Consider the following 26675-nt stretch of genomic DNA (forward strand, 5'->3'; position numbering starts at 1 on the left):
CTCAGATTAATAAATAAATCAATAATTTTTAATCCTACTATCTCCTCCACATATTTTATACGGTTTCCCCTTTTGGCATTTGTATAAATATTTTTAACACAGATTTTTTAATTGCTTAAATTAAATGATAGTTTAAAAGTGTAACGTAGATCTTTTAAATGTTTATTGTTGACTGTTAGTTACAATTTGTCCGAAATGTTATTTCATTACACAATATGTAAATAAATACACATGTATAAAATTGTTATTGACCTAATTTGTTTAGGCTATAGCTGTATTTTGTACTCTATTTTACATTTTTTATAGATACCATTTTTCTCTTGTTTTAAAGAATGTTTAATTGTATCATTAGTAAAAACAGCTCACCCACTGTCTATTTTATATGGCAACTCCAGGTAGTGCTGTATTGATCGAGTGCCGTTTAAGTTTTTATGCAATATAATTATTCAATGCAGTCATTCGCTACATCGATGTGTAGTGAGTAGTGTCGGAGTGTTTTACTGTCACGTCAATCGATCAACGTGAATCATTATTGTCAAAACATTGTTTTAAAGGATATTGCAAATTTTATTCATATAAAATGTCTTCATTGGTAAGCTTATTCCCTTAATACGTTTATTTAGATTTATTAATACAATAATCTTTTCACTTTGTCATATTAAAACAAAAAACAGGACTGTCGCACACAATATACTGAAAACCAATGTAATGAGCGATTAACAATTACCAACTTCTAATGACTATTATAAATTAAATGTTATTTAAGCTATTATTTTTTGACGCATTTTTCCCTTGTTTTCAGCGCATGAAGGCAGCAAAATGCCCTTCTGATGAGCTCGCCGTCACAAATTGTGCACTCATTAATCCGGACGATTTTCCCAGCGATGTTAAGTATGTTCAATATTATTTTTAGGTGTTTTAACATCAGTATTAATAATACACATAACTTAAAGAACACCACTGTTCAGAGGCTCTTCTATGTACTTCATAATCACTTGTTATCACAAATTATGTTTAATGCCTATAACATTGTGTTAATTAATTTACCAAACAAGTTTTAATTAGACTGCTCACAGATTATTGGTCAAAATAACTTTAAATTAATGCAGATTATATTAAATTGAATTCATACCAGGTAGTTTAAAAATGTCTAAATATTTAGAATCATAGTCTGCTTGTGTTTATATTGTTTAGGTTCTTCATGCCTTGTATAATAAAAGTGAAAGAGATGGCTTACATGAACATATTTACTAAGGGTAAGGACAGGTGTTTTGCTAATACTTGATGTACAGTGATTATAACCAGAGACTGAATATTGAGATGAATATTAATCTAAAATCTAAGGTATAAAAGGGCTTGCTCATTGCAAACTATGTATTGTTTTTTTTTTAATATAATTTGATATTTGTTAATTTACCTATTATATTTAATTTATTAGCCAAATTATATGTTTAGATAACCATGCTTTCAAAGAATAAATCTGTACTCTTAATAATATGTTCCTTAAAAAATGTTACAACATGTTATATTTCACATTGTAAATTTTCTCTGTAATTTACCATGGTATCCTGTTATTGTTTTAGGCATGGTTATGAATTCTTTTTTTTTTGCTTCTCTTTTATATTCTTTGCTACAATGTATAGAATAAATAATATATAGTAAAGAAAAACTTTAAAATTCTTTTTTAATGAAAGTTATAGTTTTCTTGTAAAGATATTTAAAAAAATATTTAGATCATTTTCTACTACTATACAATTATACCTTTGATGATTATATCATGAACTCTTTTTTAAAATATTATGGTCCATTTATAAGCGCATATATTACTTATCTAAAATTACAGTATAATTCAAATCAATTTTACACAAATTTTCAAAGTAAACAAATTTGTGTATGAATTAGCCACATAATATTGTTTGCTTATATTTTTAATGGATTGCAACTGAATAACTTTATTAGTGGCTTAATTGTTAAAAATTAAATATATATGTACAAAGATAATAACTACAATTTACTATGTTTTACTTATAATATTAAGTTCATGTATTGATTAGAAGTGTTTAATATTTTTTTAGTTATTGTTTTTAGGCTTGCACCCTATCTATATTTGTAATATGAATTGTAAAAATGCTTCTTTGTTGTACTTATTGTATATCATGTTACCATAGGAATAGGGATTAAATAAATGAGGCCATAAGTTGTGGGTTCTATTACTGGCAGATTAATACTTTATCTGCACTATATAAATTAGACATTGCTTACAATATAAACAATAATATATTGACAAATCTGGGCAAATTCCTGTAAAGGATCAATATGTAATTTGGTGAACTTGCTTTCAGTAATCTAATTTTTTTCAATAAAACTTTTTCTCTTTTATAAATATGTTTTGCATGATTTTGAATAAATCATAAATTGATAGATTGAAGATATTGGAAAGAAAAGCAATTTTAGTAACTGAAACATGAATATGGATTTTATTACTTATTGTAATTCACAACAACAATATTATGTTTTAAGTGTTATATAAATATAATTTTTCTATTTTGCTGAACAGGAAAATAATTATCTTTTTAGAAATTCATATATTCATTTCAGACATATAGAGATTGCGACAGGCCCTTCGCAGCACTTTGTGTTTAGTATTCGTTTTTATGTTGGTGTGGACCGTGGTACTGTTGGTTTTTCTGCACCACAACGAAAATGGGCTACGCTTTCGATTGGCCAGGTTAGTAAATTATATAGTATTAGTAATAAAACAATGTGATGTATTTTATAAATGTGCTTTTATTACTTGCTATACTTATTTCTTATTCATATTAATCCAGTAGATATTAATATACTACAACTTCATTAAAATTTCTTATTAATTGGCACAAATAAAAAAATCTCTTACATAATTGTGAATTAAATTTTAAATTAATCTACAGTAAAAACTTAAAATTTTTAAGCATTTAAAGGCTTAACTCTTACAAGACCTGTGATAAATTTTCTTCTGAATTAAGTATCTGTGTTTTTATATTATAATGAATAAAATGTGATTAGTGTTTATAGATTCTGAACTTTTTATCAATCTTTATGGTGACTTCAACAGGTGTGATGGTGCCTTAGTTAAGTTCATTCTAATTGATAATAATTCTTCTTTTTTTATGGCCCCCATTATTGGGGACCTCTCCCACTCCCCTATCTGGTTCTGGGGCAGGGCATTCACGTTGTCTTTTTCAAATTTTTAGCATATTTTTTTTCTTTACTCTTATTTATAATAATTCTACAAAGTCAATTGTGTATGACAATTAATAAATATTTGGCAAAACCTCACCAAGGAACATACATTCATGACTTCGCTAGGAACGTAAATGCAAGCTGTTAAAATCGATAAGTTACGTGACCTCGCAGCATATTCATCGCTGTTCTTAAAATCTATCGGATGAACTCTTGTCAAAAATATTTCATTCGTGTAAAAGTGGCTTGCCTCTTATATCACACTTTTTTTAATACACGATATGCGTAATTTAAACTACTTAAGATTTCATGTTTACGCTAAAAACCGAGGCGCTCGTTTTTTTTTTAATTTGTAGACACTATGAACGATGAGTTAAAATAAAAAAATAACATTTAAATTACAAAATGTAAACGAAGTGCCTTTAGGGAGTTGCAGATAAAATCATATTCTAATAAATATAATCTTGGGAAACAATTTACAAATATATTTTTTTGAGATGTTTTAATTTATTATAAGTTGAATTTTGCAAATGGTTATCGCCCATTAATTGCATGTTAGCTTACAAACGTGATATCTTTAAGGTTTTTAGAATTTATACTTAATTAAAAAGCAAAATTAATACAAGCATCGAAAAAACGAAATATCTATAATTTTGTTTTGGCGAAAGGATAATAAATTTAGACATTGACCCAGTTTCGTCGAATATAAGTCAAAGCTTCGACATCGGTGACCCGACACATGTATATATAGCTTTACCACTCCGATTAATTTTAAATTTTGATCATAAAAAAAGTGTTATTGTTATCTTAAACGATTATTTTAAAAGATTGTTTTTCTTTTTGTAGCCAATTGACGTCAAACCATTTAAACCACAAAGTGCTGAATGTTTGTGCAGTGTAACATTAGAAGCGGACTTTATGCTCAAGAAAACGTAAGTGCGGATATTTTTATATGCAATTCTTTCCGTTAATTTTTTCATTTTCATTTCTTTTGAAATTATGATTCCGAAAATTAAAATATTGATATTATTAAGATCATAAAATTTTAATCATATTCATTAATATTGCAACCATAGGGCGGGCGTCCACTTCCAGCTATAGATTTCCAAAAACATCGGTTGGAACCCGCCTGCATCTAATGTCATATCATAACAAGATCCTCTGGCCACTTTATGGGTGAAAATAATAAGGCCTACTCGTGCCCATTGCCAAAGTTTAAATACTAAAAATTAAAAAATTAATAGGACTTTGACTGTGTGGTAAAGGATACTACCCGCCAATATTAGTGTTATATTTCATGAATTTGATAACAGCTACAGAGTTTATACCATCAAATGCATAACTCATAAAATATAAGGATGGGATTGCATGGGAGCAAAACATCAGTCGACATCCGTCCTCTGCGCCGTGCAGTCGTATTCTCATCTTCTTAGAGTTGTTTGTTACCTTACGCCTTCGTTTATTTTTGGATTATTCTTTAACTTGTTTGTCGTGTTATTGCATTAATTCCTATTTAACATGTAACTTGGTTTGTTTATTTGACAACAGCGGCACGTATATCGACGATGTCATTCATAGAAATATTAATGGAAATATAACTTTTTTCACGATGCTTTAAATAACTAGTCAATGAAATCAAACACATTATTTATAGGCGTTCATTGAATGTCAGTAAACTGAACAACGAAGGTCAGAAACACTACTTCCATTGTATAGTCCTATCGATTAAATATAAAAATAAAATGTCTAATATCAACCATCTAATTTTATTATGTACAGGTCGCTAAAATAATGTTTCACTCGTGTTCCACCTTCTTAAATATAATTTTATCTCGTAAATTATTTGGTGATCATTAATCCTATCATCCGACCTCGTTCACATGCTTACGAAATTAGTTGTTAAAGTCCTATATTAACTCTGTTCTACAAATATAGTAAAGGTCCTATATAACAGGAATGCTAACGAACTAATGTTTGCGAAATGTGAGACCCCGGTGGTACATACATTTCGAAATAGCTTTTAGTAAGAAACACCCTTATATATTTTTTTTTATTAAGTTATTGCGCCATTGCATACGAAAGTATGCTTTCAAATGGTCACTGTAAACTTCTTATTTTTAATGAGACGATTAGTGAAGTATTTGGCCAGCAGACAATCATAATTTACTGTGCTCTTAACATGAATATACCGTAGTTTTAAAGCATGACATGAACACATATTCATGAAAATGTTTCATAAAACCCTTTATAAAAATTATCAAAAATATAAAAATTTTTATACACTAAATATCTCTTATAGCACATCCCTCGAACCTTATGACTCGGAACAAATGGCTCGCGACTTCCTCATCCAATTCTCCAACCAGATCTTTACCGCCGGACAGCAACTGGCATTTGCGTTCCAGGATAAAAAAGTATTATCTCTTATTGTTAAAAATCTGGAAGGTAATTAATATTGTACATTTATTTAATGCTATAAATATCTACGAAAATATATTGTTAACATATATCAGGCCCACATAACTCTGTTAACTGTAATTCTTAATAAACTTAAATTTGGAATTATTAATTTGAGTTAAGAGTTGCTATTACGGAGAAAAATAATTTTTCGGTAAATACGTAATATATTTTTACAATTTTACTAGCCGTGGATGTACAAGCGTTGGCATCAGGTGCGAAGGCAATTCCGCATCGAGTAAGAATGGGGAGATTATTGCCTGATGCCTGCATACAATTTGACAAGGCCGAGAACTCTTCACTCAACTTGGTAGGGAAAGCAAAAGGGTAAGCTTCATTATCAGTACAAACAATTTTTTATATTAATTATTTTGTGATCGACGTAAGGTTTTTGCAGTGAATATCTTACTTAAAGCTTGAATCTTCGTTGTTTATCTTTATCATAAATAATTTAAATTTTGAGAATAATAGTTCAAATTTAAAATATCTTTAAAGTAGAATATAGAATATAATATCTTTAAAATAGTACATCGAATATAGTATTTATTTACAAAATATTATATAATAGAAGATAGTAGAATTTTACGATCTTTTTAATCGGTAATAAGTAGTAAGCTACCATCGCCTTGGAATGCTGATCTGTTGAAAAAAGTCAGCAGATCAGCATTCAGAAACTCAACAGTTGCTCTTTTAAAATGAAATTTAACATTTCAATTGATTCATTTCAAATTAAGTTTATGCACTTTCGATCAACTAAAAGCTCTTGAATGCCATAATATTTATATATTAATACTCTTTTAATATTACATTTAAAACTAACATAAGGAAGCTCTTAAGATATTTTGTGGAATTATATTAATGCACGTACACTCAGACCCATGAAGGATTTGTTAACGGATAAATTTGGGCATCACGAGTTTATTTTTATTTTTTATATTTATAATGTGTCTGTCACTATTTTTCATATAAGTTTGGCGCATAAAAAATATGTTATTATATACATATTAAGCGGCAACCGTAAAAATACAAATTTCTTTAAAAACATTACTCCACTAACAAAATCTCGATTATTATAAAATATTTTATATGTGCAGATTAGTAATAGTTATGTTTAATTCTTTAAATTAACACAGGAAACAGCCTCGTCAGTCTATTATCAACCCTGATTGGGACTTTGGTAAAATGGGTATTGGTGGGTTGGATAAAGAATTCAATGCTATCTTTAGACGAGCCTTTGCGTCTCGCGTCTTTCCACCGGAAGTTGTCGAACAATTGGGTAAAAATAATTATTTTGTTTTCGTTAAATATGAATAAGAGAAGAATAAAGAAAGTAATAAACATTAATATTTACTTATTTTAGGATGCAAGCATGTGAAAGGTATTTTGTTGTTTGGTCCACCTGGTACCGGTAAGACGTTGATGGCTCGGCAGATTGGTAAGATGTTGAATGCGCGCGAGCCGAAAATTGTGAACGGTCCACAGATATTGGACAAGTACGTTGGTGAGAGTGAGGCCAACATTCGGCGTCTGTTTGCTGATGCTGAGGAGGAAGAAAAAAGGGTATGTGTCAACATTATTTTTATTTCATCGTTACGGATTTATTTTAATTTCGAAAATAATTATACAAAGTAGTTTAATAACAGATTCACTTCTACTAAAAAAAAAAACAGTATTTGCGTACATCTATTTATATCGACCGTCGTACCATCTGTTTTACTTGTATCATTACCATCATCACAGCCGATAGTAACGATTACTGATCTTATGGTGCCCTTGTCCAACGATTTCCCTCGACTTGGATTATTCGGTCCACCGAATAGGTGGTCTACCCACGCCGTTTCTACCGACTTGTAGTCGCCACCACGAGCTATGTGCTCCGCCCACTGCTACTTCGGACGAATAATTCTTGGAGCTACTTGACTTAGTTTTTTCTATGAGTCCTTTCGTTTCTGATTCGATCTGGGAGCAAAGTTCCGAGCACAGTCCTCTCCATTGCTATTTGAATGGCCTTGAGCCTTATTCTTATAACTGGGTTATTAACAATTTTTAGAGTGAAATATAAAACTTAATGTCATTGAAATCATATCTCCTACCCACAAGTAGCTTTAAAGTAAAATTACTTATGGATAACATGTAGACTTGTTAATCTTTTAATAGGAACATTAATATTATTCAAATATAGGATGTGTTTAATTTATGCCTTGAGCTTTTTTTAAAAAAAATCTTCGTAATTAGCTACCATGTATTCCTAATTCTAAGGGTACATTTTAGTTGATCGCAAGTGAATTAACGGATAATGAAAATGAGACTTTATAAACTATTATTCGTATGTGACGTTCACGAAATAAAACAACTTTTATTTTTCCTCGTTCAAAGTGTGGGCCTAACAGCGGTTTACACATTATCATATTCGACGAAATCGACGCGATATGTAAGGCGAGAGGCTCCGTGGGCGGGAACACAGGGGTGCACGACACCGTGGTCAATCAACTTCTTTCGAAGATAGACGGTAACCAAACTTGTCACTAATCACCACTTTTTATGACGAAGGATTTTAATATTGTTTAATACGTTTGACTAATACTCATTGGTCTAACGATCACATTCCTTAGCTGTTGTCTGGACTTTTGATCATGGATTATTAGAGGAAGTTTAATAAACAAAAATCGACTTGTGTTCAAAACACGTTTAGCTACATTACGTCTGTTTAAGCGACTACTTCTTTAGTATTTTAACTGCCGCTGCATAGATAATAACATATTATTTAATATCCATATTGAAGAGTAGTGTGTCCTAATACAAGTGTTGCTATATTTAAAAAGGGACACCAAATTTGTCGATATTAGTTATTTATTTAGTTGGCGAAATATTTGTGTATTTTGCAAAGCACTTATTGCGACCGTTTAGATCATTACAAATTATTTAATACGGTTAAAGAACAGTAATAAGGGATTTCTGTCTGACACCAATGTTGCTTTATTTAAAAAGAGATACTTAAATGTGTTGATATTAATGATTTATTTAGTTGCCAAAATAATTATATCTGTTCGGGCCACTTTTAAATACTTCACCTGAAATACGTAATAAAATCTAGTTATATTATTCATTAATTATTAACCTAAAATAAATAATAGGATCATTATCGTGTAGGTGTCTTGTAATCACTATTGAAGTATTTTAAAGGTGATCACCAAGTTTTCTTAGATCCTCCATCCCCCGTGTCATATATTATGTCACCCACCCCGTGCTTTATGAACGGCCCCTTTAACAGTAACCCTCAGTGTTTCGAAATATTAGTCATCTCCAACACATAATGTGCTATTTATTTTGTAGGCGTCGATCAACTAAACAACATCTTGGTAATCGGCATGACGAACCGAAGAGACATGATAGACGAGGCGTTGCTCCGACCTGGACGGCTCGAGGTCCAGATGGAGATCGGATTACCCGACGAGACCGGTCGCGTGCAGATTCTTAACATTCACACCAAACGCATGCGGGAGTATAAGAAGATAGCTGAAGATGTGGACTCTAAAGTTCGTTGAACAAGTTTCTATATTCACGCTTAAAAAAATTTAATATAGTTTTACCGAAACCGCTGTATTGCCCCCTTTGGAAAGCGCGGCGCGGTGGGGACCAAAGAAACAACGGCATGTGTGCCGCCAGAACGCATACGCCAGTAGCAAAACCTCACTCCCTCCCGTGTCGTCATGCGTGTACTTATAGCGCGGTACAGCAGTTATTAGCATTTTAAATTGTTACATTTTGAACTTGAATTATAATATCATAGAGTTCCGATCGTGGCGAGGCGTATAGAAAATAACACCTTTTGTTGTGAGAACGTTCTTAAAGGGGAATGGCAAGTCAAACAAGACTTGTTTTTGCCTTCGTTCAAAGCGTGTCGTCGGTCGGGGCTATCGGGCCAGTAATTATAACATTGTATGTAGCTTCAAGTATCACTGCTACAAAATAAAAAATTTGTCTTAGGAGCTAGCAGCACTAACCAAGAATTTCTCTGGCGCTGAGTTGGAGGGTCTGGTGCGGGCCGCCCAATCGACGGCAATGAACCGTCTCATTAAAGCTTCCAGCAAAGTCGAAGTCGACCCTGAAGCCATGGAAAAACTAATGGTTGAACGCACGGACTTCTTGCACGCGCTGGAGAACGATATTAAACCGGTATGGAAACTTTTATAAACTATTATTTTATCGTTTATTATTCTAAAATTATTTAAGTGTTGTGACCCTACTTTCAAATTGATAGGAGTGATTATATAACTTTAATTTTTTTTTCTTTGCATAAATACATATTGTTACCTTCTTGCTCATGCAACCGATTGCCTCTACGACTCTTTGCCACATCTTTCCCTCCACTCTTTGATTTATGAGTAGCGGTATAAAGAAAGCATTATTTCGGTTGAGGGTGATAGCGTACTTCTTCCCGCTGACCAGACGTATTGTGAAAGGGTTTCCAGTTAATTAGTTGCTTGGGTTGAATAGAAGTTTGTTCTTGATGCAATAAAAGCATTTAATTGGCTCTCTTTTAGTACACTCCTTGTTTGTTGTTTTTTCGGATGCATTTCATGAGTGATCGATTCTGTTTTCTTTTTCTCTTTAGGGCTGTCTTCTTGTCATATTATATATATGCTGTATGTACTTTTCCCTCTCTTCTTCTAACACCTAGCACCTTTAGTAAGAATTTTCAATGTTTATAAAAAAAATTCATGTATTCTATATTTTTAAATGAAATAAATTTATAAATTTCACAGGCTTTCGGTACAGCGGCGGAGGCTCTAGAGCACTTCCTGTCGCGTGGAATTATAAACTGGGGATCCCCCGTTTCGTCGCTGTTGGAAGATGGATTACTCTACATCCAGCAGGCTCGAGCAACTGAAGCAAGCGGTATAACCAAAATATTTATTGATTTACTTACAAATTGTAAAATTTGTATAATGGCGGGCTTAATGTCTTTAGACGTTCTCTACCAGTCAACCCGGACTTAATATCATTAGGCCCTTTCTACCCGTTTAAATGTGATACAAAAGTGTATTAATTATGTTAACATACGCTACTAATACACGGTAAATACTGTACTTGCTATATGTTTTATAATAAACACATACTTAAATAGGAAGATATAATAAATAAATAAATTACACATACGTGTCTACATAAGCTATATAGATAATTATGAGAGAGATGATGATTATAAATTTATTCTACGTTTCAAATCTTATTATTTATTTTATAGTATTCTAACATTTAATTTATATATCGAACTCTACATATTAGTTTAAATATATTGAATATTATTTGGCACAAAGTGTGTATTACTACTTAACAGTATAATTTTTAATATAGACTTAAAATGGCTTGCTTCAGTTATAATATTAATATAATTTACGACTATTTATGTATCATATTCGCTTGAAGTTTAAGTGACAGTAGGCAGGCCATAGCACGTAGATAGATAGCTGCTGAGTTTATACTTCAGACGCGGTGCAGTGGTCTCGGTAATGCTATGATTCTTCGTCTCACAATTATCTTCGCATTTTATTTTTGTTGATAAAATGTTTAATTTCTGTTTAATAGGTCTAGTGTCTGTGCTTTTGGAGGGACCACCAAACAGCGGCAAGACCGCCTTAGCAGCAGAGCTTGCCAAAAGGTCCGATTTTCCATTTGTCAAGGTTTGCTCACCAGAAGACATGGTTGGTTTCACTGAGTCAGCCAAATGCTTGCAGATTCGAAAGGTATTTTTTTTTAAATTTTAACCTTATCAAAACTATAGGTTCATAATGTAATTCCTTGTAATGTTCCCACAGCTGGGATACAAGCTTTTACTTCGAAAATGCTCGAGCTATTATCTTATCAATTTAAGTTTTGTTTTACGTTTGGAGGGAATCAAGTGAGTCTACTGTGCTCGATGAGGGGGGGATAAGGTTGTAGGTCCTAGTCTGTCCCCAAACCTCATCATTACATAAACATGATATAGTCGAGGTCGTGGGAAGTCTGTGGATGACAATGATGGCCCCTACCCTCAACACTCACCAACCCAGTCGGGGTATATAATTTCTAAGTTTCCTTCAAGTACAGGTAGGGGTTTTCGTAGCACTATTCTTAAAAATCCTAACTAAAGAGCAATATCAGGACATTTCTCCTCCATTTTCATTTCATATCATTAAACTTCTTTGCTTAATACAATATCACTTGTTTGCAGTATTTCGACGACGCGTACCGTTCAAGCTTATCATGCATCCTCGTGGATAACATCGAACGACTTCTGGATTACGGTCCGATTGGACCTCGGTATTCCAACTTGACGCTCCAAGCTTTACTTGTTCTGTTGAAGAAACAACCGCCTAAGGGCAGGAAGTTGCTCATTCTTTGTACCAGTAGCCGAAGGTATTGGCCATTTTATTAGGTTTCTCTCCATGCTTGTAACATTTTGAATTGAACACTGTTAATTGGCTTTCTGATATTATATAAAATACCTACACCATTACGAAATATTGAATAGGGACAAAGCGGTAAAATAATAAATATTCTAGTCACAATATAACACAGTATAAAACAAAGTTGTATATGTAACATAAAATAATTTTGCATATAGCTAGAACATCTTACAAAAAATCTTACTGTTTAAAATATAAATAAATATAAATGTCCAGTTTCAGTCCAGAATCGGGAATTTTTTAAAAAAACATTGTCAACCAAAATACGTGTATAAAAGACATATCTGGGTCAGAGATTTTTTTTTGGCAAAATCCATCTAATGGTTGTTTGTAAGAAATTGAGTTTTTTGATACGACCAACCTTCGTTCTTTCATAAAGTGTATATAAAGTTTTTGTTTAAATTTTTAACATAATATTCACAATTAAAATGAGTCAATATAAAGATGAAATTAATTATATTACACAAGGTTTATTACTACTATGTTGTCGAATTGTAAGAGATGCATACAGTTGCTAAAATAATCTTTTTATCTTCCCACCAGGCAAGTCTTAGAGGATATGGAAGTATTGTCTGCCTTCACGGGCGTTCTCCACGTGCCAAATCTTTCTCAGCCCGAACAAGTTATGGCAGTGCTTGAAGAAAGCGACGCCTTCACCAAGAGAGATCTCGCCAAACTACAACACGAATTAAGGGGCGCCAAGTGAGTATCAAAAAATTAAAAAAGTATTAATCTATACATGCCAATTGCTCATTAGTTCAATTAATGTGTAGTATACCCCATTCAAAAGTCCATGGTTACAAAATTTATTATTACTTAAGAATAATAAAGTAAGGAAAAGTATTTTGGCCCTTTGCATTACTTATTTTTGGCTATTTATGGCTTTTGACCACTTGAACATAAGTATTTTGGATATTAAAATTAATTACTGTCTAACTATATGTTTCTGCAGACAGTACTTGCAGAATTTATAGGCCTTTCCCATGTCGATAGTTTTAGAGTGATCACTTTATAAAGGGTTTGATTGTTTTGTTGGGATTGAAAATAGGTGTAAAAACTTTAAAGCTGACAAATGAGCTATGGCTGTTGCCATTTTTGATTGTCAATAAATGTAGATTTACTGAGATCTAATCTTAAACTTACAGGATCTTTATCGGCATCAAAAAGCTGCTGGCGTTAGTGGACATGGTGAAACAAACTGACGAGGAATCTAGGGTGTTCAAATTCCTCACGAAAATGCAGGAGGAGGGTGGCCTGGACCTGGGCACCACTATACAATAAGAATTGTTGCAACCTTAGGGATTACATGCGCATACCACATGCACGCCCTCACAAAACCATTCCACAAACGCACACATTTCATTAAAAACCCATAACACTAAAGTAACCGAATGTACACCTTGCACATCAGACCTGAGAAGTTACGAAATTGACTACGACGAAGTAAGCGAAAGCATAGAGTCATTAGGAGATTCAAGTCACAAGAGAGGCAGAACAGCTAAGGGCAACGAGATATCCCCTGCTAAAATGCCTCTAATGAGGATCAGGAGTGTTGAAATTGTCTTCGAAGACGACATGTCCTGTGCGGATACTGCAATTCTAGACCGCAGCTTAGAATTGCTCCTTTCTGATAGTAGTGATGACTCTACTAAATGCATTGAAGATTTTGAACAAGGCGAAAGAGATGCAAATGATTACTCAGTGACTTTAAACGCGGAAGGTGACTTATCTGATGAGGTATCAATTTCATCAAGGGACAATATTGTTAGTGAGGATAACAATAAAATGGAAACCTTTCTTTTACATCAACAAGACGGCAGCTGTGAAAATTCAAGGAGAGTATTGGTCAATGAAGAGAATACATTATCATTCAATATATCTGAAACAGGGGATTCTGGTCGCTTCACAGATCCATCTTCATCGCATATCGAAACCGCCGCCAGTACGACGTGCGATGATGCTTTATTATCTCAATCATTTGACGCTGTTAATGTCGATGAAACAATAGTGCTAAGTACGCAGGAGCTGTCCGAAGTTCGTAGTGTGGACAAACGCAAATCACATTTGCTATTTGAACACATTGAGAGCAACAGCGACAGTTCCGATAACACAGCTGTATGTGATGATCAAAATGCTGAAGTGAAAATTTTAACATCTCTTCACAATACAATGGTTTCTGATGAAAATGACCCTGTGTGCGACAATTATGACCTACAGTATGATTCTTTTGTTGATATGGGTAAATTTTGAATTTATGATCCATATTAGAATGCAGTACTTACATTTTTAACACAATGTCTTCTATTGTAATATGTTTGTGAAATATTTATAGTATATATTGCCATATGCAATAAAATTATTATACTTTTAAATGTGCAATATTTAGACAATTTGATTGCACATATATTAAAATTCGACTAAGAAATGTTACCGTTGATTCCGAGCTATTTTACACCCTACAAACCTGTACACAGCTTATGCACTAAGGGCTCCGTGGTATGCAGCTCTCTTAACCATGTCATGTGAATAATTTATATTTCCATGAAAAACTTCCATATGTTTCTGTGTATATATAACGTCTATAGGATAAATGAATAATTAGGTTCTGTTCCCACATATGACATGGTTGGAGAAATCCCAGGGTTGTAAGTCTAGACAATAGCTCAATGTTGGTAATATTGTGTGTATTATAATTTAGCGAGAGTTCTATTTATTTTAATGAATTGTGATGCAGCTTGATGCTGTTTTTTATTGTTTAGATGATTTTTTTTAAATAATAACATAGGTTTGTAAGCAAATGGTGTCAATATAATCTATTTATCACTAGACAATTGCAGATAATTCATCTATAGTACTACAAGATACAAAAAGTTTTGAATAGATAGCTTGAATAACTTTGATTAGACATCTTATTAAAGAGTACAAATACAATTTAAAAAAAAAATTAAAAACGTATTAAGTTAGTTTCTCTCCAAATATAATTTAATTGTTCTTAAAATCCCTAAGAGATGTTCATATATATTAAATATGTCAATAAAAAATTATTCTTATTAATAAGTAGGCCTCCTACTTTGAGATATATAAGTCGTAATATTTATATGTGTATAATATATATTGACACTGTTTAAAACATATTATTCACTGTTGTAAAAAATTTTTAGAAATTTACTTAAAAGTTATGCTATAAATGTTTATTTGTTTGGGCCTCGGCTAAATTAGTTTTACCATTCAGTAATTATAATCAGGTTATTTTTGACTTACAATAGGTATTGTTATATATAAATTGTTAATTTTGACTAATGGTGGGCGTGAAAGTACATGAATTTTAAAATTTTCTTCCTGTTTTGTTGATATAATTAAAAAATATTTATTGCGGCATTATTGTAATATTACATGTTACTGCAGAACATGATTTGTTAATTCTGAAAATAAATATGTACATTCCTTTTGCAATTATGTATCAAAAGAGATATTTTTGTGATAGAATAGTGACTAATGTTAACTTATGGCTCGTTTGATCAATAGCATATGAGTCTTTAAATGAAATTAATATAGATTTCATTATCAGGAAGTGTATAATGAGGTAAAATATGTTCCAATAGATGGCAGACAGTCATTGATGGCCCATGTTTTCTTTATTTTATGCCGTGTGTTTGTCTTTATATTTCCAATCATATTATTATTGATAAAAATTTCACTTCAGTATTTAATTCAGTGATTTCAATTCAGTATTCCCCTCACATTCATATTATGTACACACTTCTTCAACTGCTTTCTAAGAGTTATACCCCAAAATGCTTTACCAATGTTCACAATTATTATAAAAATGATAGTGCTCTATCAATCTTAGGTATATATAGTAGATGTCTAAAATACATATTGATAACCTAATAAATATGCTTTTAATGTCTTCTCTGATTATTTTCAATTTTCTGCCATAAATGAATTGTCTTGCCTATATTAACTATATCTTGTTGTTGAAAATAAATTGATTATAGAGTTCAGTTGTGTTTATTTATACCTAACCAAAAATATGAATGTACAGTCATGGCCTTTGTTTATGCTGCTGTTGCTTTTAAGAGAATTTAAACTGTTTAACACAAAATTGTGATCAAGGTAGGTACAGGTATGTGCTTCCTTTTTAAATACAAAATGACAATTTACTGTATTCTATGTATATTATGATGAAATTTTATTAATAAACACTAAGTACATTGAAGATGTGATGTGTGGCCTCTGACAATTACTGTAGGTGGGTGGAGAGGAGAAGACTGTTGATTGGCTAAGTGCAGTGAGACTTGAGTTTGCGGAGAAAGAAAGTACTACATAAACATTTGTTACTCTTACAATAACTGATGATGTATAGTACTTTTGTTCAGCACAATTGTTAGGGCAAATATTATGCAAACAACAGATACACTGACGATAACATTCTCTCTGCATATATGTATATATATATTGAAAACAAAACACTAACCATATAAACATTTTTTAGCTCAAGTTTGTTACTAATAGTCCTGTCTGCTATTAACTGCAAAGTACTAATAAAAATAAAGTATGACACATGCATGAAATGTAATCTTCCAGATTTGTATGACAGAATAGCTTTAAGCAAAAAATCTATGTTGAGAATTTCCCTCCAGGTGAACCCACAACCTCATCATGGCTTTAAATGGATGTTTTTTTTCTGTAAAGAAAGACATGTGGTAAATATGGGAATATATGTTAAAAGCCATTCTAAAAAAATTATAAAGAACATGTAACAAAAAAATTTTCAAACAATGGAACTAGTTTTATTTTATTGCATACTGAAAATTTGTTTTCGATGAAGTTTAAAACAAACAAAATCATTCTATATTTAAATTATATAAAGAGCACAGGCAATTTTAATGAATGTAAAAATAATACCCAAGTGAAAAGTAAGAAAAAAATATTTTATTAAGATCTAAAATAACCTTAAAATTAATTAGCGCTTTCACATGCATCCACCCAATCATTATAGACATCAATTGGTTCAGATAACACATTTGTAGTAGTCTGAAAATCTTCTAGACACACTCGACATTGTATTCGAGCTGTGTTTCTTGCCCGGTCCCTGAAAATAGTACAACATACAGAGATATATTAATAAATTACTAGTGGGATATATTATATTGTGTATATTATGTGGAGGATATACTAACATTTTGACTTCGCATGATTTTTCGTGATTACAAAATGGACAGTTAAATTGCTGATCCAAGGGCTCAATAGCCTTTCGTTTCGGTGGTGGCTTTCTTTTTGACTTTCGACGTCCCATTGCTGTAAAATTTTGGAAAGAAATGTAATTTACTCGATCACAATAATTTATTTAAAGCATAAGTTAAGTTTTGGCTACCATCTTTATAAAAATTGCTTCGTATTAACTTACTTTCGTATATTTATTTGTTTATTTAATTTTACAGTTCTTAGATAAACAGCAATACAGCGGTAAACAATTACCAGTAAGATAAACGTCAACGTCAGCTTAAACGTCAAAACTTTTATTATTCATGTTAGTGTAAAAAGTTTAAGATAATCAATAAAAGAGCAGGGTGGTTATAATAAAAAAAAATGCCCGTGGTACGAATATTACATTTGGAGAATTTTAAAAAGCAGAAGATAAACAGATAGCAACTTATTATTTTTAATATTTAATAAATTTATGTAAAATAGTTTTGAGATAAGAAGAGTCATATACACTTACATTAAGATTATGATTGTGATTAAGAATAATATCGTTATTTCGTTTTATCATTTGGTTGACTAAGATCAGTATCATTGAGTTCCAGTGAAAGGAATACTTAAAAGAAAGCAATTAACAATTATGTGGTAAAGTAGAATCTGTAAAAGACGGCAAGGCAAAAAGCAAAACAAAAAGCGCAAACGTAGCGTTGCATAAAATTTTGTTTAACAAAAGGATAGCACCGTTGTCACATTACCAATTACATAATAATCTGCGGATAGGCTACAAAGTGCTCTTCAAACGACACTTTAGTAAACAACTTGTTTAAGGGACAGATTTGTAGATGTTAAAAATTGAAAAGAAATGTGAAGATGCGTTTATATAGCATTTATTTGAAAAAAAAAAATTTATAAATATTCTATTAGAAATTCGTTCTACTTAAATCACTGTCTGGGTTTGTTACATTAATAATTTTTAATAATAAAATGTACAATAGCTAAATAAATAAAAAAAAATCAACTACTATTTGCATTTACCAACTACTAAATTACAGGTTTATTACACGATACAAAATTTTAATCTATTTAATTGCTTTATCTGTAGTCTATGGCTTGAAATTTTGTTTAGTGATAGATTTTAATGCTGTATTACAATAAATTCTAATTAGTTTTCTTAACGCTAATGCCGTGAGTGAAACATTGCACAGCAATGATTTCTGCAGTTGGTATACTATTAATTTTACCCTTAATAATATCTAAATGTAAGTAACTTAACTTTTTTCTCACAGGGAAATAGAAGAGGTGACGCCCATAACGTTTTGTTTTTAAATTTCAGTTGATACTGTTTCAACAGAATGCACGATTCCAATAGTCCTTCGAAATACATGGTTTTCATACGAAAATGGCCAACAAACTATTACCGATATCAACGCTAGTGAAATGACTGGCAGGTAAATTTTCGTTCCTAGTTGCAATTAATTAATAATGTTTAATATTCGCGTGTTTTCCTATTTCTCCTGAAGTGCAATGGTTAAGTCGGTAGTTTGCTATAGGTTTCCTCCTGCTCCTAGTCTTAAAAGATTATTTACATTTCACAAAATACATAATGTAAATATATAAAACAACTAACTAGAGTTATGCAGATGAAAGTTATTTTGATCCATACCTTAAATCTCAAAAGTTATTTATCAAATCTACATACATTATTTAATCAGTTACAAAAGCAAATATAAATGTAACATGTTCATATTACATTTTTTTGTATTGGAAATTTAGAAAACTGTTTTACATGAGTTTGTTAATATAATTTTCTTTCTTGATAAATCATTTCAGAGGGATATGTGTAAACATAAAGGCAGATTACCATGTAAACTATACAATGGTATTTCGTTACACAAACTGTTATTACTGTGTAAAACTAATAGCCCGCACTGTAAATGTTTTGGAAAAGGTTGAAACTCCATGTGTGGACTTGGGACCAGATGAAGAACCAACTGTTGAGAGAGTCTGCCGTAGCTTGATTCCAGATCAACAATTTATCACTTTATTTTCAGAAAATTCTGTGCCAGTAAGTTTAATTCAGTTTTTTTCTTAACATCTCAAATATGTTTATTATATCATAGAAATATTTTTGTACAGGTTGTTTATACAATACTACATTAGTTTATACAAATTCTAGTGAACAATATTCACATCTATTACAGAATGAATTCAGTACCTTCTTTTATCTTGAAATATAAAAGTTAATCAATTTATCTACAATGTAAGTTAACTTTTTTGTTTATTTGTTGACTTATTTGGTGAGTTCTATAGCTGTGTGTGAAATATGTAAATAAATATAGTGTGACAGATGTATGTACTACATCATACTACTTCAAAAACTAATCTAGAGTATATTTAAAAGCATTAAGCCCTACATTCAGATTTGAAGGTTTGTTGATCATGGTTAATCATGGAATATATCACTGGGTTTACTTTAGAAGACACCTAAAAAGTTTTAGGTGATGTCCATACAGATAAGTATTTTCAATTTATCTGAAAATAATTTGCAAATCAGGTTTATCATGTTAACTAAAAATGATTTTCTTACTCTCAATAAATTTGCCTCTTTGAAATTCTCTAGCTATGTGAGTCTTAGACAAATATGGCATTCAACATATAACAATGTAGATTGGCAACTAATTTTGTAGTTCCCTGTTTGTTTGGCAGTTTTTTAAATTTTTTTTTAAACTGTATCTCAGATTGTCATAAATATACTCAAGTAATAGTCTTTTGCACAATTAAACAATTTTTTTTTGTGTGAGATATGTAAATGCTTTATGAAAAACATACCTGAAGATATACAGTGATATGCACTTCCCATTTTAGATAACTAGTAATCAAAAGAGATGATGCTATTATTTTGTGGTGAAGAAAATATTTCTTTTGTATTTTATATGGTTTCTGTGTGGTGTTAAAAAGTTATTTACAATCATAACCAAATGTTAATTCTTTTAATAATTTCCAAGAAGGTACACAAGACAAATTGTCAACACTTTTCCAACAATTCATGTATAAACCACATACTTGATAATATCTCATTATTTTTTAACAATAGTAAATATTTGCATAGATAACATCAATATTATTTATTTTCCAGGTTAATTGCCGGTCATCTCTTGAAGGAGTATGGCAGTTTGCATATCAAAACCGATTCCGCTTCACAGGAGAATGTAATCATCCTGACGCACAGATAAAATCATGCCAAACTGCTGGAACACAATTCTTAATCACTAATCAAAAGTTTAATATAACATATAGAAAGTGTTCTGGAATGTCTGGCACTTTTGATGGAGTTGTTGAATATAGTTGCCTTGGTAAGTTTTAATTTTATTCTCATCAAAGTTGCTAAATTGCTATATATGCAAACCCTAAAGAAATAGTAATTCACATTCAAAACCTAGCACTCTTTAAGCATAAAATTTTCGATTGGCATAGTTAAAGTATATTGACAGAAAATAAGGTTTTTTTTCTTTCAGGACATTGGTTTGTAGATAAGAATCATTTCTTTGCTGTTGCTAACACAAAAGAGTCACGAAAAGATGAAAAATATCGTTGCTTCTTAAAGAACAGAGATGATGATTTGTACATTGGGGCTTCAATAACACCACAATGCAGTACATTGAAGACTGTTGAGAAGTCTCCAGAGCGATACCATATAACTCCAGTCAAGGTAAATTGTTACCAAATGTAATCTTGGGCATTAAGCTTGGCTACCCAAATAAATTAATAAACTAAAACAAATCCGTTAAATCATTGCTTCCAATCTTCAATCATGTGTGTATTTAAAATACAAGTATATTACAGGGGTGCTTCATATTTACATTAAAAAAAAATATTAGAAATACATTAAAGAAATACATCAAAACACACCAAAAGATTGTTATTCTACCACATTTAAACTGGGTGTGTGTGTATGCTGCCTATTATGTTATAGGACATAAATAAATTTAGAAGACCAATGCTGTGTGTATTAATCTATAAATGCTAAGATGGCTGGGTTGTGTCATGCACTTGAGGGAAACCCTGCAACCCAGAAATGTCGCACCTTAAAAACGGCAATAGATATCTATAGCAGTTTTTAGGGTTCTCAGGTGTTTTGCCTTATATATTTGTACTATTGGGCACTCCAGTTGCACATGTTGATGAAGGATATTAATATTATTATAGTTTTTTATTTACTATGAAAGTTTTATCCAAAAGTCAGTTTACAAATTTGGGTTTATTGCAAGGAAAAGATTGGCTAGCCTGCTTGTCTACATGGTTTGTGTCTATATGACATTTGTGCTTCAGAATAACAACAAAATTTATTTGCAGGCTGAAGTAGTAGAACCTGGCTGCCGACTGCCTCAAAATTTCTCAGGAGATTGGATAAACACGGCGAATATAGACGCAGACGTATTTATTAATGAAACACATATCATTGAAACATATTATCCTGATGAGGGACGATTCAGACGCACTATTTACGTTTGCCGGTAACTAAATTGGATGTGATCAAAATCAATATATATATATATATATATGTATATATATATATACCCACATATATACATACATATATATATATATATAATATTACAGGAGTAGCAGGTTCAAAGGCCGCTTATTAGAAGGTTTTCCTTCACGTTCATGATTTTGTATAGCTTTGTACAATAGTTGTCTTGTTATTATGGCGTAAATAAATGTTTAAATAAGTATTAAGTAAACTAAATTATTTGGTTTGTGATGGTCACAAATAAGCATTATTCACCAAAAATGGGGAAACTTGTGACTATTTTGCCCAGCAAGTTCACTGGAGTACGACAAATAAACAAACATACAAGTAGTTGTTGTGATTCACTAAATATTATGTAAAAGGGGAAGTTGGAATTTTCTTTTTGGGAAAGTATTGCCGGTAATGACTATGAATTATGAATTAGTATTATATGAAAAGTACATAATATGAATTACTTTTGAGCTAGTATTTTCCCAAAAGTAAAATGTAACTAAACAATAAAATTCTAATGAAATATTCTTTTATAGCAGTACAATTTTTTCTATTTGGTTTACTCGACTAGTTGATATAAAACTATAACAAAAGTTATACATAAGAAACCAGGTGTATGATGTTCTAGAAGCGAACACTATTTTTTTATTTATTTAATCTTCTCGCGTATAATACGGCTAGGTTATCTTTAAAAGGTTTCATAATAATAAAGAAAAAAATACAATGGGAAGTGTTATTACATGTGGTAATCACCACAGGTATGGTAATCACACAACAGGCATCCATAGTGTGTTAACTATATGCAGTAAAAAGTAAAACACATGTTAAGTTAGACTGATTGACAACCAAACATTATAGATGAAAGTAATTATTTTTAGCAGTTGAACATTAATATTGTAACAGCTGTTTTACATGTAAAAATGAAATATATATTTTTTCGTTATTTTAGCTCTCTAAATGCATATCATTATTACTCATGTAAATGACAGTGTGGTGTAATATTTAGCCAATATATTTCATATTTTAAGGGAACAGCGTGACAGTAGAGTAATGATGGCTCGCCTCACCGTTGATGGTTGTCAGAAGGATTATGTTTGTTTCGACTTTATGCCCCAACACCATAACGTTATAAGGTAAAATATATATTTAAGAAAATTTTGATATCTTTTGCGCTAGTTTTTAACTTATAGCAAATTTTTCAAAAATATATTCAATGGAACGTAATACAATATAATACAGCGGGAAAGTAAACATAAATTAAGTAAGTTTAATTACGTAATTTAATATATTAAAATTAAATTAAGGATACTAAATTTGTTATATTAGAAGGATTTCTTTTAAAATTACATATTTACAATCTCCTCTAAAAAAATAATTACATAGTCATATAATACATTAAATAATTCATCAAAAATGTCTTTGTTTGGAAAATAGTTTAATAATGTCTTGTAGTATATTATTATTAATAAAGTGATCTTTGACTTTATTGAGTGGGCGAAATTAGTTACAAATAGAGATTTTTTTAATTTTTTACAGATTCCGCAAAGGCATAGCAATGATACAGAGCAATTTTCACACAGTGTGCTCATGGGTGCAATTTCCAAACAAGCAGCAATGGCGTTACGATATATTCCTCAAAAAAGATCCAACGCCGATTCGGTGCCCAGTTGCTGGTAAATTTAACTTCACACAAAAAGGCGATGTCAAGTTCGAGACAAGAATTCTTGGTGGAGTTACTTTAAGCCCTCGTCCCAACTTGTACTGCAAAATTAACATAAGTGACTTTTCAGTGTGTGACACTGACCAGAAAACAATACAAATAAAAGAGAACTACTGTCTGTCTGTCGATCATTTAGGTAGACCTGTTGATATATACAGTGACCCCGATTACAAAATGAAATGTATAGGTTATTGGAAGGAGAACTTGAAATCTTATCTGATCACTTATGATGAACTAGATCCTTTCTCTAAGTATCGTTGTTGGGTTTACCAGAGAGCAGATCTTAACAGGTAATGCAGTATTGTTATTATAGTACTACCGAAACTACTGTACTGCACCTTAGGAGCCTGAGCTATGAGACTGTGGGAAATATTGATCTTGATGTTCTTTTCTTAAGCCTACATGTCGTTGACCAATCTTTAGGCGTGGTACAGTGGTTGCACTTTATTTAAAGTATTCATTTAAACTATAGTTTCTGTTTGCTTAAGATTAATCCTATAATGTTTTGTCCCACTTTATAAATATTCCAAGTGTTGTAAAAAACTAAACTAAAAAAAACTAAACTAAAAAAACTAAACTATTATACTTTGCTTAAGAACTGAAGTAATAATCACAAATATCTCTTTGTCATAATCTATAGTCAGAATTATTAAATTTTTCGCTATACTTCTTTCTCCAAAGCTGTGCCCTATAATATATTAATAAAAAGTGAATGAAAATTACAGGATTGTGAAATTTTAAAAATTTTATTTTTGAATGATTCTAGGGTGTTGATGTCTCAAGCATTAGGTCCATATTGCGATTTGAAGCAAGACGTTACTTCGTGGAACTACACAGAGGGCGCTGCAGTCGCCATAGAAATGGAGGAATATGAACGAGAACGTGATCAATGTCCAATGCATTTTGATGATGGGAGTGATCCATTGGCCACTAAAGAAAACTATGTAAAAATATTCACATTTAGTTATTCATTTTGGAGGAGTAACGGTGCATCAGTTATGAATCTAACTGCTGTATTGTATTTGCTTACCTTAATCATTTTTATTAAAAATCAAATAATTTGAATATATGCAATATCATCTATGCTATGATCTAATTCATAAGCGATTACAAAAATTATAATTGAATCATTAGGAAGTGTTGAGAATTAGTAGGTTTAATTACTTAAATTTGTAATGTGATATGTTTCCGTCCAAGAAAACTTAGTCTATTTTCATTTTTTGCACTTAAGTTATATTCTCAAATAAGTAGTTTTCATGTATTTTAGCTTTATATATACTGTTTTTCATTATGTTTACAAAGATTTTATACCGTCCACTTATTACACATTATGCGACTCGTACATTATGAGAGTACTAATAAAAAGGAATATAAATTCCTTTTTTAACCTGAAATAGGTTATTTGTCTTATTATAAGCATATAATACAGTGCCTTATCTAAATAAATTACTAGTTTATAATTTAATATTTACATATTTAAAATACATTTGTAAATAAATTCAATTGGAAATTTATAATTTTCATGAATTTTTTAAGTATATTAAATGTATGTATGTTTGGTCTCTTTAAGTACTAAGTTAATTTTCGACAAACTGCAATATTTCAATTCTTGTTAGTAAATCTAAGAATATTTTTTTATACATTTTTATGAAGTAATTTTTTTGTTAGACTTTAAGTTTAATTAATCAATATAAAAGACAGTTTTATTCTGTTTATTATGAATTAATGAACATAACAAAAAGACTTTATTTTGACAACAGTTTAAAATATTTTTTGCCAAAATAAATTAGATACAGTATGTTCACTTGTTTCTTTTTCATATAGCACAGAATCATAGAAATATTCTCTTGAGTCTGTACCATTAACCTTGCACCATAATCAAAACAGCAATTAGTGAAAAGACTGAAAATCCTTTTGGTTTGCTCTGGGTTCCAAAGGATGCTGATCTTGTTGAAATCTTCACTACACATCAAGCAAATGTCACAATGTTTAGTGAAGATTGTATCATTATTGAGCAATGTTGGAAACAGATCCCAGCGAAGACTGACATGCTGTGCTCTCCCAGATGATATAAGGTACCTTCTGAGATGCAAAAATTATCCAAACCTATGATCACTTCCTACTTAAATTCAAAACCAACTGTATAAAATCCAGCCTGAGCTAATGCATTGCCAGTGTTAAAATCTAGATTCTCTTTCGTTGTATTTTGCACCTGGTAACTGCATTGAATTAATAAATGCCAGTAAGGCATCACTGACCTCATATAATACATACAAAAAAAATAAAAATGGAAGATAGAAAACAAAAGTAGAAGAAGGCACACCATATTTCTGAGTCTGACAAGGTGTGAGTATGACAAAATATGAAGACTATTGGCAACTAGTAGAGATGTACAATTGGGACATAAGGTTCAGTGACCCAAAAGGTAGCTGGTATAAACTGGCTGTGATAGGGAGTGGAGTTAACCAAAGGAGGCTTATACTTGAAGAGGCATCCAAATCATAATCAGCAAACGAAATGAACTACTACTTTTTACTGTGTAACTAACTTATTAATAGCATAAGAAATAAAACAACTTAGATGAAAAGCTGTCCAGATTAACACTACTAAAACATTATAAAATATTGGTGATGTTTTTAATGACATTCATCATATCAACTGATAGACACCTACTGCAAAACATAGGCCTCTCCCAAGGACCACCAAAACAACCGATCTTGTACTGTCAGCAACTTCTTACAATTTTAATTGTCTTTGGTCCACCTAGTGAAAGGTCTACTCAGGCCGTGACTACCAGCTTGTGGTCACCACACATGAAACTTTCCGTGTCAATGGTCATTATCATGCAAATATTATTTAAAACTAATTTTATAAACACAAATTGATTTTTTTAAATATTTATTGATATATCAGTATTTTGTCTTACAAAAAAAGAATATAAACTATTTTGTCCATGAAACTTTAGGAATATCGAAGTGTTCAGTTAAGCTGTCCAGATGTTGGTTGAACTTTTCCACTCGTTGTTTATGTGTCATCTCTGCTTTTTGTAGAATTCTTTGTTTTTGCTAAAAAAACACCAATAATGAATAAAAGGATT

At 31.2% G+C, this 26675-nt stretch overlaps 4 protein-coding genes across 5 annotated transcripts in view; 2 read left to right on the forward strand and 2 right to left on the reverse strand.

The window, feature by feature from the left end:
* The first annotated feature begins 478 nt into the window (after positions 1–478).
* Positions 479–13418, forward strand: LOC137931021 (vesicle-fusing ATPase 1-like). Of its 2 annotated transcripts, XM_068774412.1 has the most exons (16): positions 479–592; positions 803–891; positions 2599–2728; positions 4069–4154; positions 5522–5667; positions 5868–6006; positions 6813–6955; positions 7040–7239; positions 8056–8188; positions 9013–9215; positions 9667–9855; positions 10446–10578; positions 11269–11426; positions 11894–12078; positions 12672–12830; positions 13274–13418. In XM_068774412.1, the coding sequence occupies exons 1-16, from the start codon at positions 581–583 to the stop codon at positions 13407–13409; spliced, it is 2241 nt and encodes a 746-aa protein (XP_068630513.1). In that variant the 5' UTR covers positions 479–580; the 3' UTR covers positions 13410–13418. The 2 variants fall into 2 exon arrangements, with proteins under 2 accessions (XP_068630513.1, XP_068630514.1); XM_068774413.1 differs by lacking the exon at positions 479–592 and having other exon boundaries at positions 821–891; positions 2607–2728.
* A 3665-nt stretch (positions 13419–17083) lies between these two features.
* On the reverse strand, positions 17084–17635 carry LOC137931023 (transcription elongation factor 1 homolog). The gene is made up of 3 exons (XM_068774415.1): positions 17539–17635; positions 17312–17429; positions 17084–17223 (listed from the first exon to the last, which is right to left on the reverse strand). The coding sequence occupies exons 2-3, from the start codon at positions 17425–17427 to the stop codon at positions 17091–17093; spliced, it is 249 nt and encodes an 82-aa protein (XP_068630516.1). The 5' UTR covers positions 17428–17429; positions 17539–17635; the 3' UTR covers positions 17084–17090.
* Positions 17636–18455: 820 nt separating this feature from the next.
* Positions 18456–25157, forward strand: udt (protein undicht). The gene is made up of 9 exons (XM_068774329.1): positions 18456–18592; positions 18667–18781; positions 19164–19398; positions 20470–20686; positions 20849–21042; positions 21687–21847; positions 22887–22991; positions 23395–23868; positions 24345–25157. The coding sequence occupies exons 1-9, from the start codon at positions 18541–18543 to the stop codon at positions 24640–24642; spliced, it is 1851 nt and encodes a 616-aa protein (XP_068630430.1). The 5' UTR covers positions 18456–18540; the 3' UTR covers positions 24643–25157.
* A 1302-nt stretch (positions 25158–26459) lies between these two features.
* LOC137931120 (protein FAM32A) overlaps positions 26460–26675 on the reverse strand; it is a 902-nt gene continuing 686 nt past the window's right edge. The window contains exon 2 of the mRNA XM_068774519.1: positions 26460–26643. Within this exon, the coding sequence (XP_068630620.1) occupies positions 26521–26643 (123 nt within the window). The 3' untranslated portion in view covers positions 26460–26520. The remainder of the gene's footprint in view (positions 26644–26675) is intronic.

Source organism: Battus philenor, unplaced genomic scaffold (assembly GCF_028537555.1).
Source record: "Battus philenor isolate CCGP_79_NKW_IND1 unplaced genomic scaffold, ilBatPhil1.0.hap1 SCAF_7, whole genome shotgun sequence".
NCBI lineage: Eukaryota > Metazoa > Arthropoda > Insecta > Lepidoptera > Papilionidae > Battus > Battus philenor.

Bases quoted from the DNA above. Each gene is read 5' to 3' on its own strand.
- LOC137931021 (XM_068774412.1), top strand. The intron at 9,216-9,666 runs GTTCGTTGAACA...AATTTGTCTTAG, and splicing joins CTGAAGATGTGGACTCTAAA to GAGCTAGCAGCACTAACCAA. The intron at 10,579-11,268 runs GTATAACCAAAA...TCTGTTTAATAG, and splicing joins TCGAGCAACTGAAGCAAGCG to GTCTAGTGTCTGTGCTTTTG.
- LOC137931023 (XM_068774415.1), bottom strand. From the start codon at position 17,427: ATGGGACGTCGAAAGTCAAAAAGAAAGCCACCACCGAAACGAAAGGCT. The intron at 17,224-17,311 runs GTTAGTATATCC...TACTATTTTCAG, and splicing joins AAATCATGCGAAGTCAAAAT to GGACCGGGCAAGAAACACAG.
- udt (XM_068774329.1), top strand. From the start codon at position 18,541: ATGATTTCTGCAGTTGGTATACTATTAATTTTACCCTTAATAATATCT. The intron at 21,848-22,886 runs GTAACTAAATTG...TCATATTTTAAG, and splicing joins CGCACTATTTACGTTTGCCG to GGAACAGCGTGACAGTAGAG. The intron at 23,869-24,344 runs GTAATGCAGTAT...GAATGATTCTAG, and splicing joins CAGAGAGCAGATCTTAACAG to GGTGTTGATGTCTCAAGCAT.